We start from the raw sequence: 11,348 nt of genomic DNA, 5'->3' as shown, positions 1-11,348 counted from the left end.
ACTCAGTCTCAAAAAAAAAAAAAAAAAAACAAAAAGAGAAAGCATCCCAGGATTTGCATGTGCAAAAGTCTGGGAGGTACAGAAAGGATTTCAGAGTGGCTGGAGCAGAGAAGGGAATGGGGAGAGCAAAGACTGGCAGGGACCAGGTCATATGGGCCACCAGAGTCAAGGTTCTAGGAATATAGGAGGATCTAAAGCAGGGGAGAAACATGGGTTTGTGTTTGAGAAAGACCCATCTGGCCACTGCAAGGACGGTGGACACTGATGGAGACCCCCCCTTTCCCTGCAGACCTTTGCAGCCAGTCCCTTCTCAGACCCCTTCCAGCTGGATAACCCGGACCCCCAGCCCATCGTGGATGGCGAGGAGGGGCTTATCTGGGTGATTGGGCCTGTGCTGGCCGTGGTCTTCATAATCTGCATTGTCATTGCTATCCTGCTCTACAAGAAGTAAGCCGCATGTCCTCCCTGACTTGACAGCAGGGAGGGCTTCCTGGAAAAGGAGGGAGGACTTGTCTCAGAGAATCATCACTAAGGGTCTCTGTTGTACACATGGGGAAATGGAAATTCAGAGAGGTTAAGCCACTTGATCAAGGTCACACAGCATGGGAATGGCAGAGCTAGGGCTCAAAGCAGGCCAGTGGCTTGGCTTCTCCTGTTAACCCCTGTCTTCACCTCAGCAAGATGATTTGGGGTAGAGGCTGCCTGCATCCAAGTTCAATGAGGATAGCAGTTATAGTGGCCCCATGGGGCATGTCCCAGCTTAGAAAGGGAGGGCTGAGATAAGCCTCCTTGTGGTATCAATAGGCAGGGGGACAAACAAGAAAGAGGAACGCCATTTTCCAGAGGAGACCAAAGCTCAGGGAGGTTAAGGAAGCCACTGAGAGTCACAGACTAAGCCCTTTGTGGCCAGCACACCCTCACCTTTCTTTTTTTCCCCCCTTCTCACCTGTGTCTGCTTTCGGGAACAGCAAACCTGACAGGTAAGAACCAGCCCTACCCCCTGGAGGCTTCAGGCAAGAGGAGGAAGACAGGGAATGGGTTGATACTGTGCCCACGGGAGAGGGGATGTCTGGCTGCCCCCACAGCTCATACATGTATCCGTACTTGGTCCTGGAAACCCCAGTCATATGGGTATACAGTCCTTTTCCGACCATACATTCCTGGGGCCTGAATTGTATTCACACATGAACATGTCCCAGTACTAACTGGACTGTTCTGCTTGCTTCTCCTAAAGTAAACGCAAGGACTCAGAACCTCGCACCAAATGCCTCCTGAACAATGCTGACCTCGCCCCTCACCACCCCAAGGACCCTGTAGAAATGAGACGCATTAACTTCCAGACTCCAGGTATGTACTTATCCCTGGTACCAGGGATACCACCAACAGGGGAGATAGCTGGTGAGAAGCAGTAGCTGCCACCCTGGGGGCCCCTCATTGGCCCCCTCTGAACTATGCTTGGTGCAGCCACATTCTTGATTCCCAAATACCTCCCACTCTACGTGGATCTGGGCTTGGAACTCATAGGTTGGTTCTGCTTACAACCAAGTGAGACTTTTTAAGTTAACATTTAACTGATAGCTGCTGTCCTCTTCAGGAGCCTAAAGATGATGTTTAAAAATAAAAAACGGAGAAAACACAAAACTACCCCTCATTTCTTTGGGCAGAAAGAGCTGTTCTTCTGTTTATCTCTCTAGTTTTAATGTTCCTCAGTGGTGAGAGTTAAGGTTTGCCCTCAGCCATTTTCCACACTCCCTTGGGATATATCCCTAGCAAGGTACAGAAATTATACCTGCCCCACGCCTTGTACCTCTTCCCACCATGGCTGCTGGGGCTCATGCCTCTTTACAGTTCCCTATAAAGTCACCTGCCAGTCAAGGAGAACTGAATCAAGGTCTTATCCTTGATCATTTCCATGTATGATTTACAAACTCCACCATCACCCCCTTCTTCATGGGCTCATGCCAGCTGCTTCTAACCAAGTAAGAAATTTTTCATTTTACTGATGGCTGCTATTCTCCTTATGGGTTCACAGCCTGGTTACATCTGTCCTTCCAACTGTACCGGTCTCCACTTCCTATCTCTGAACTGATTCATATCAACTCTATTTTCCAACCAAACGGAGATTTTAAACATTTGTATTTAACTGATGTCTTTAGTCCTCCTTAAAGCCTCGTACACAGCCTCACATGCCATTCCTGATGTACTTTCTTCTTTTTGTCTCTGGACTGGCTTGTGTCACTTCTGTTTTCATCCAAATGAGGAGTTTGACCATTTGTATTTAACTGATGACTGCCGTCCTCATAAAGGGATCATGCAGGGCCTCATGTATCACCCCTCGTGTATTCTCTTCCCTTTCGTACCTCTGTACTGATTCATGTTGCTTTGGTTTTTCAGCCAAATGAGGATTTTAAATGTGCATGTAATTGATGGCTGCAAGTCTCCTAAAGGGATCATGAAGAGTTTCATAATTCACTGCCAATGTGTTCCCGTTTCATTTCTGTCTCTGGACTAGCTTATGTCTGTTCTGTTTCCATCCAAATAAGGATTTTCAACATGTGCATTTAACTGATGGCTGCTGTCCTCCTTGAAGCTCATGGCATGGGCCCATATGTCCTTTCCCTGCTCCCCCAGCTTCTCCTTCACCATCCTGCATCCTCCTTCCTCAGAATGCCCTCTGCTGACCTCAACAGAGGGGACCCAAGGCCAGGCTGGTCTGGGGGAGGGGATTTATAGACAGAAGAACCTAGCACTTTGGAGTCCTTCCAGAGTGACGGGTCAAGACCAGGACTGACTGGCGTCCAGCCAGAGGGGTACACAGTTAGCAGCTATCGTGAGTCCACAGGTGGGGGCCCAGGTGGCTGTGCGTCCCCCATGTTGTCCGCATTGCTCTGCCCTTTGCATCCGCCAGCCAGTGAGGGGTGGGGGAGGCAGAGGTGGAACCCCCCCCACCCCCTGCATGTTTTCATTTATTTATTGTTTGCTGTTTGCAGATTCAGGCCTCAGGAGCCCCCTCAGGGAGCCGGGGTTTCACTTTGAAAGTTAGTTTCTGTGTCTGTTTTTGGCTTCCTTTCGCCCCCCTGTTCGTTTCCTCTTTGGTTTCTCCATCCTGCCTCCTGTCTCTGTCCACGCGCCCACCCACCGCCGGCCCTTGCCCACCTGTCCTGTGCTGGCTCCTGGAAGAGGGCAGGGGGTTGGTCCATTGGGCCCTTAGGTGGCTGTGTGTTACTGCTGTGTATGTGGTGTGTGTGTGTGTGTCAGGGATGTGGGTGAGGCACGTATGTACCCCGCACGTGCCCACATGACAGGCAGGCCCCTTAGATGTGAGCTCTTGGGGGGAAGCTAGAGACACACGAGAGGCTCAGAACATCAGATGTTACCAACTGGCCTGGAAACCACCTGAGAGCTGAACATCCGGTACACAGGTCCCAGGAGAGGTCAGGGTTCTGCAGACCCAGATATTGGGAAAGGACAATTGAGCCCACACCCAGCGCCTCCAGCAGCCATCCGGCGGGGCTTGAAAGGATAAGAGCTCTCAGGCCAGGGCCTTCTTGCACCTGCTCCTGCCCCAAACAAGTGCAGGGACAGATGCGGGCCCCTCACTCCCCTCACATACATGCACACATACTGTTACCCCTCTCCAGTCCCTCACCTCTACCTGGAAGAGGATTTAGTGCCTCTGCTCCCACAGGGACAGTAAGGGGTGTCAGTCACCCACCCAAGGACAGTATTTCCAAAGCCCAGCCAGCTGCATCTGCCATTTAATTTCTGTGCAACAGACTTGCTTCTTGGCTCAAGGCACTGGGAGCTTGACACCTCCGGGGTGACCCTTCTGCCAGCCCCTGCACCCCCAGCCTGGTCAGAAGGAAGCAGGATGTGCCAACACTGTGATCCAGGCCCCTCCAGGGGTATCAGGCTCTGCCCCGAGCAGCGGCCTCAAACCTGCTGCCTTTAGAGTCCCCTAGGCCTGGGGTCCCAGCCCCTTCGTGAGCCACCCTGAGTCTTCCCCTCCTGCCAAGCCCCACCCCAGCCACGCCCTTCTAACCACAGCTCGCCCATCGCAGACTCACACGTAGAGCACCCCCTTCCCCCCAGTCCCCGGCCGGCCCCCTAGTGACCAACCCCGGCGGGGTCTGCTCCATCCTGTAGGTATGCTTAGCCACCCGCCAATCCCCATCGCAGACATGGCAGAGCACACGGAGCGGCTCAAGGCCAACGACAGCCTCAAGCTCTCCCAGGAGTATGAGGTGAGCCCGCCCTCCGCCTCCCGCCCTCATCACCTTGGCCTCACAGGCACCTACCCTGACACCCACGCCCTCCCCTTCCTCTCCAGTCCATCGACCCTGGACAGCAGTTCACATGGGAACATTCCAACCTGGAAGTGAACAAGCCGAAGAACCGGTACGCCAACGTCATCGCCTATGACCACTCCCGCGTCATCCTCCAGCCCATTGAAGGTAGCTCAGAGACCCCCGGTCTTAACCTGCCCTTCCCCACTGCACAGAAAGTGCTAGATCCCATGTCTCCCCTTGGCCACTGAGGCCTGATTCTGGTTATAGACCTGGTCCAGCTCCAGCTGGAGGCCACTGGGCATCTTTAGATATATATTTAACTGATGGCTGCTGTCTCTATTAGATATGTATTTAACTGATGACTGCTGTCTCTAACATGGCTTCATCTTTCCCTCTGCATCAGTTGTGATCAATCAGGGCAGTTCTGCTGCCCGGGGACATTTGGCAGTGTCCAGGGACATCTTTGATTGTCACATCTTGGGGGGAAGAAATGTTGCTGGCACGGAGTGGGTGGAGGGCAGGGATGCTGCTCGGCACCCTGTAGTGCCCAGAACGGCCCCACCACAGAGAGCAATCTGGCCCCAAATGGTGATAGCACTGACGGGGAGAAACTGTGAAGTACACGTCCCATGGTCACCTTGGGGACAATCTGGGAGCAGTCAGAGTGAACTTCCAGGAAGTGGTTGGCCAGACAGAGCTAGCCTGGCAAGACAGCCCCCACAGATCCCTGGCCTCTCGCCCCGGCTGCAGGCATCGTGGGTAGTGATTACATCAATGCCAACTACGTGGATGGCTACCGGCGTCAGAACGCGTACATTGCCACGCAGGGGCCGCTGCCCGAGACCTTTGGGGACTTCTGGCGTATGGTGTGGGAGCAGCGGTCGGCCACTATCGTCATGATGACGCGGCTGGAGGAGAAGTCACGGGTGAGCCTTGGACCCCACGGCCCTCAAGCCCTCGCCAGCCAGCCTGGACCTTGCTGACGCCTATTGTCTTGCCCGGTCTAGATCAAGTGTGATCAGTACTGGCCCAACAGAGGCACGGAGACCTACGGCTTCATCCAGGTCACGTTGCTGGACACCATCGAGCTGGCCACGTTCTGCGTCAGAACATTCTCTCTGCACAAGGTGAGGCCCGGGCTGGGGGCTGAAGGTGGAGGAATGTGTTGGAAGGGAGGCAGAGGGCCCCAGCTTCTACCCAGGGCACTCCCCATAGGACAGAGAGAAAGCCGAGTGTGTCTACCCAGACTGACTTCATTCTCGTGGAACCCACTTCCGTGGAGGGGGAAACTGAGGCTCAGAGAGGACACTGCTTGTTTCCACCCACGGCAGGACAAAGCTGGCAGAGCCCAACTCAGCAATGAGCCTGATTTCCTCTTGCCTTTACTCATGCCCCAGGTCCTCTTTGCCCACTGTCCTCTGGCCTCACCCAGCTTGAGCCTATGATGGGGCCTCAGCAGGGCCCCAGCCCTGCCTTCAAGGAGTGTCCAGACAGAGATGGACAGATACTAGCAGCCTTGTGAAGTCAGGGCTGCGATGGAGAAGATCTTTTAGATACGTATTTAACTGATGGCTGCTGTCCATAGTGTGGTTCCATCTGTTTTTCTCCATCTGTGGTTCTGAATTAGGACAATTCTGCCATCCAGGGGACATTTGTTGTTGTTATAATGGGGAGGGGAGGCGCTACTGGCATCATGATGTATCCCCAACACCCAGCCAGGTCATTGCACCATCAGGCACCTGCTTGATCTAAGTACCAGAAAACTGAGTATATGGACAAGAGTGAGTGAGAATTCTTGGTTCACTCACACACATTAAACACGTGTTATGTCTCACTCGCTAACCTGGACACAAGCACACAACAGGGACCTAAACAGACAAAACGTTCTGCCCTTGGGGGACTTAACAGTCTAGTATACAAGACACAGACCATGACTATGAAACGTCAAGAAAGCTTACGTGTTGAAGGAGAAGAATAGGGGAGAAAAACAGTGTCGGGGACCTGGAAGAGGGTATGATAGGGAAATTTGGGAGAAGAGCATTTCAGGTAAGAGGGTGTAGCCTACGCAGAGGCCCTGGGGCAGGACCGTGCCTGGCGTGTAAGAGGAACAGCGGGGAGGGCAGGGAGGGGACAGGGCAGGTCGTGCAGGATCCTGTGGACCTTGGGGAAGACTTGGGCTTCGACCATGTGGAAGGCAGGAGCCATGGAGGGCTGTGGGCAGAGGAGGGACCAGATCTGACTCAGGCACTCAGGTGCCCTCTGGCTGCTGCAGGGAGGACAGACTGGGGGGCTTGGGTGGGAGCCAAGGTCTGGGGCAAAGAGGGTGGTGACAGTTCTAGCCCAGGTTGGCCTCCATGGAGAAGAAGAGCAGGTGGATCGGGATAGACTTTGAAGGCAGAGCCGACAGTCCTGGGTGAGGTGTTAGATGTGAGAGGGGAGAGTTAAGGGTGACTCTCAATCTGTGGCCGGAGTGCCCAGAAGGTTGGAGCCACTTGGAGCCACCTTCAGCTAAGATGGGGGAGCAGGTTTGGGACGAAGGCCAGATACAGTTGACCATGTTGTGTGTGAAGAGTCCACAAGACTCTCTACTTGGAAACATCCAGGGGCAGCTAGAGCCCAAGTCAGGCACTTAGAGACGTGGAGACTGGGAGGTGCAGACATGGGCATTTTTTTTAGATGGAGTTTCGCTCTTGTTGCCCAGGCTGGAGTGCGATGGTGCAATCTCCGCAATCTCCACCTCCTGGGTTCAAGCGATTCTCCTGCCTCAGCCTCCCGAGTAGCCGGGATTCCAGGCATGCACCACCACGCCCGGCTAATTTTGTATTTTTAGTCGAGACAAGGTTTCTCCATGTTGGTCAGGCCAGTCTTGAACTGCTGACCTCAGGTGATCCACCCACCTCAGCCTCCCAAAGTGCTGGGATTACAGGCATGAGCCACCGCGCCCGGCCATTTGGGCATTTTCAGCACATGGGCGGCAGGGTGAGCCAGAGTGACAGGTGACATCCTTGTGGTCCCCAGAATGGCTCTAGTGAGAAACGCGAGGTCCGCCAGTTCCAGTTTACGGCGTGGCCAGACCACGGCGTGCCGGAATACCCAACGCCTTTCCTGGCTTTCCTGCGGAGAGTCAAGACCTGCAACCCACCAGATGCCGGCCCCATCGTGGTTCACTGCAGGTACGTCCACCCCGCTCTGCCCCATCCGCTTCCCCCGGCCCCCGCAGCCCAGCAGCCCCCTGAACTCCACGTGGCTGTCCCCGCAGTGCCGGTGTGGGCCGCACAGGCTGCTTCATCGTCATCGACGCCATGCTGGAGCGGATCAAGCCAGAGAAGACAGTCGACGTCTATGGCCACGTGACGCTCATGAGGTCCCAGCGCAACTACATGGTGCAGACGGAGGACCAGTACAGCTTCATCCACGAGGCCCTGCTGGAGGCCGTGGGCTGTGGCAACACAGAAGTACCTGCACGCAGCCTCTATGCCTACATCCAGAAGCTGGCCCAGGTGGAGCCTGGCGAGCACGTCACTGGCATGGAACTCGAGTTCAAGGTGCCAGCGGGGTGGAGGCTGCCGTGGGCAGGGTGGGGAGGAGGCCCAAAGAGCCAAAAACCAGGCTCGCCCCGAGCGATGGGGACTAGAAGGTGGCGGCGGGGTGCCCCTACCTACCTATCCACCATTGGTGCTCCAGCTGAACGCATAGCCTTCCTCATCCTAATGGTGGCCCTTGGCCTCCTCCTCCCCACAGCGGCTGGCCAATTCCAAGGCCCACACGTCACGCTTCATCAGTGCCAATCTGCCTTGTAACAAGTTCAAGAACCGCCTGGTGAACATCATGCCCTATGAGAGTACACGGGTCTGTCTGCAGCCCATCCGGGGTGTGGAGGGCTCTGACTACATCAACGCCAGCTTCATTGATGGCTACAGGTAGGTGTCATGCCTTTCTCACCTTGGGGCCCCAGAAGGACCCCATCTCTGCTTTCAAGAGGCCTCAAGTCTTGTGGGAGACAGAGCTGGAGAGATACTGGCAGTCCTGAGCTGTTTAAATACACATCTTTAGATGTATATTTAACCGATGGCTGCTGTCCATAATATGATTCCACCTGTTCTTCTATATCAGTGGTTCTCCACTGGGGTAATTCTGACACCCTGGGGATATTTCTTATTGTCATGATGACTACTACCGGCACTGACTGGGGGGACCAGCATCCTACAGTACACGGGACGGCTTGTCCCAGAGAACAATCCAGTGCCAAATGTCAATAGCACTGAGATTGAGAAATCTTGGCAAGAGAGGGGAGGGCGTTCCGGGCAGAGGGTGCCACACGTGCGAGGGCCCGGAGCTGAGAGCTGGGCCCATGCAAGCAGCTGAAAGTAAGGCAGTGGTCCTTGAAGGAGGTGGAGGGGAGAAATCAGGAGAGGTTAGCGGACAGTCCCACAGCTTTGTCAAGGGATTTGAATTTGTCATGAGGCTGGTGGTTTCCCTGCATGCAAAACGGGATCACCAGGAGGGGATGTGGTGCACCCGGCATCCATTCCTGGCAGGCAGTTGGGGTGGTAGGTGTAGCTGTTGCTGGCTTGGTCCTGACCCTCCTGGGGCAGCATCAGGTGAGGACCACGCTGGGTCTCCCCGCCGGCCCTGGGCTCACACACCCCATGCCTGCAGGCAGCAAAAGGCCTACATCGCGACACAGGGGCCGCTGGCGGAGACGACGGAAGATTTCTGGCGCATGCTATGGGAGAACAATTCGACCATCGTGGTGATGCTGACCAAGCTGCGGGAGATGGGCCGGGTGAGCCAGGGACCACGGCGGGGAAGGGCGAGGACCAGACTGTGGCTCAGACAGCACTGACCACGGCCACCCTCTCCTCTGCAGGAGAAGTGTCACCAGTACTGGCCGGCCGAGCGCTCTGCCCGCTACCAGTACTTTGTGGTAGATCCGATGGCAGAATACAACATGCCTCAGTATATCCTGCGAGAGTTCAAGGTCACAGATGCCCGGGTGAGTCTAGAGACAGATTGGCGGAAGGGGCTGGAGTCAGGCTGGGCCCCACAGGCTGTTGCCTTAGTGATCTGGAAAGGGCTGCCCTGTTTGGTGTTGGATACGAAGGCCGAGGGTTAGGGATGAGCGCTAGGAATCAGGAGAAATGTTAGCGGACCAGTTGGCCACTTGCTCTTACCATCGCATAGGTGGAAGATAGGGTCTTGTCTCTGTGCTGACCCTGTAGTGTCTCCACGCACTAGGGAACATGGTCCCAGGGGATGATATTCAAGGAAATGAATGGGGCTTTCCCCTGGAAGCAGCCACCTGTGGAGGATGATATTAAAAGGCTGAAAGGGACTTGAGGAATTGAGGGTGATGGGTGGTAGATGGGGGACAAGGAGAGTCAGATGGTGGGGATTGGCACCGTTGGGTGAGGAGAGATGAGTACGGATGGTGTTGGCTCAATGAAGGACTGCAGTGTCAGGTGGAGGGAGAAAGGCCACGTATTAGGTGGCAACAGATGAAGACTCATAGTGGAAGGTGGCCCTGTTGGGTGACAAAGGATCAAAGTTAGTGGTGGAAGATCGATGATGGTAGAGAATACAGTGAGGGGATGATAGAGGATGGGGAATGTTGGCCAAGATGACGCCAAAGGATGGTGAAGTCTGCTGAATGAACAGCCATCACTGGGCATTGTGCTGCAAGCAGTGCAAGATGGTGCCCTTGGAGGGGTGGAATCTGGAAATGGAGAGAAGAACACTTGCATAACAGGATGGAGAATGTCAGTGGAATGTGGTAGTTTGGGTCAGTGAAGGATGATGCTTTATCAGTGGCGGATGGAGAAAGAATTGGAGGAGGGCGAATGTTTGGCCAGCAGAGGGTGGAGAAAATCAATGGGAAATACTTTGACTAAGAAAGGACAGTAAACAATCAGTAGTCAATGGTATAAACCAATGGGTGGTACAAGATTAAGGAAGATGGGGTTGGGAAAGGAGATTTTGGAAAATGTAAAACATCAGGGAAAGATGGTACATTGGATGGCAAATGGTGGCAGAAGATAACAATTTTGGATGGCACCATTTTGATGGTGGAGAATGGGATTAGAACAAGGTAGATGATGGGGAATGGAGAATGTCAGTGGAAGATGGTACCTTTGGATGGTGGAGAGTGAATTGTTAGTGATGGATGGTGGAAAATGGCACCATTGAGTTGTGAACGATGGAAGATGGCAGAGAATGATGTGGTTGGATGGCACCACTGGGTGGTGGGAAGAGAGACTGGAAAGAAGAATGGTTGAGTAGTGAGGAATGAAGACAGTCTGTGGAAGATCCCATCATTGAATGGTTAAGGATGAGTTACCAAGAGGGGATGGTGGTAGATGATGGAAGATGATGGTGTCGGGTGGAACTGTTGGATGCCAGAAGGTAATGAGTTACCAGTGGTGGATGGTGGAAAACAGCACCATTGGATGGCAAAGGATGAATGATAATGGCAGTAGGTTGTGGAAGATAGTGTTGGATGATTTTGGGTGGTGAAATATGAGTTACCAGTGGTGGATGGTAGAAGATGGTGTTGGATGGGACTGTTGTGTAACAGAAGATGAGTTACCAGCAGTGGGTGGTAGAAATGGCACTATTATCGGATGGTGGAAGATGGTGTTGGATGGTGGAGGATGAAAGATGATGCCACTATTGGGTTGTAGAAGATGAGTCATCAGTGATGAGCTATGGACAGTGATGGAGCGGAGTTGTGCTGTAGGGCCCTGAAATGGCACAGAGTAGAAGATGACAGAGGATCATGGTGAATAGGAGCTGGGAAGGGCAGAGCTGGGTGCACTATGGGATGGTGAAGGTTGGAGGGTGGAGGTCCTGGATGTCACAGGGGACGTGGTGGGTTTGGGAAATGTGGGGAGAGGAACAGCTGGGTAGCGAGGAGTGGTGAGGATGAGGTTGGAGCATCTCTTGTAGAAAGCAGTACAATTGGATTGTGAAGGACGGAAAGTTATCAGGGTGAACGAATGGCGGAGAGTGTACAAAATGGGGGTGAGGGCCAGGCATGGTGGCTCATGCCTGTAATCCTAG

General features: G+C 53.9%; 1 protein-coding gene across 1 annotated transcript in view; it reads left to right on the top strand.

The window, feature by feature from the left end:
* The window catches only part of PTPRS (protein tyrosine phosphatase, receptor type, S), a 92,610-nt gene that overhangs the window by 78,535 nt on the left and 2,727 nt on the right, over positions 1 to 11,348 (top strand). Inside the window, exons 19-31 of the mRNA XM_011967475.1 lie at positions 290 to 447; positions 969 to 980; positions 1,235 to 1,347; positions 2,991 to 3,038; positions 4,147 to 4,244; positions 4,331 to 4,454; positions 5,040 to 5,215; positions 5,297 to 5,416; positions 7,308 to 7,462; positions 7,549 to 7,834; positions 8,031 to 8,209; positions 8,949 to 9,075; positions 9,160 to 9,378. Of these exons, the coding sequence (XP_011822865.1) occupies positions 290 to 447; positions 969 to 980; positions 1,235 to 1,347; positions 2,991 to 3,038; positions 4,147 to 4,244; positions 4,331 to 4,454; positions 5,040 to 5,215; positions 5,297 to 5,416; positions 7,308 to 7,462; positions 7,549 to 7,834; positions 8,031 to 8,209; positions 8,949 to 9,075; positions 9,160 to 9,378 (1,815 nt within the window). The remainder of the gene's footprint in view (positions 1 to 289; positions 448 to 968; positions 981 to 1,234; positions 1,348 to 2,990; positions 3,039 to 4,146; positions 4,245 to 4,330; positions 4,455 to 5,039; positions 5,216 to 5,296; positions 5,417 to 7,307; positions 7,463 to 7,548; positions 7,835 to 8,030; positions 8,210 to 8,948; positions 9,076 to 9,159; positions 9,379 to 11,348) is intronic.

The sequence above is a fragment of the Mandrillus leucophaeus genome, unplaced genomic scaffold (genome assembly GCF_000951045.1).
Source record: "Mandrillus leucophaeus isolate KB7577 unplaced genomic scaffold, Mleu.le_1.0 Scaffold8, whole genome shotgun sequence".
Lineage (NCBI taxonomy): Eukaryota > Metazoa > Chordata > Mammalia > Primates > Cercopithecidae > Mandrillus > Mandrillus leucophaeus.
The sequence above is the reverse complement of the archived record's forward strand: the minus strand, read 5'-3'. Positions and strand labels throughout refer to the sequence as shown.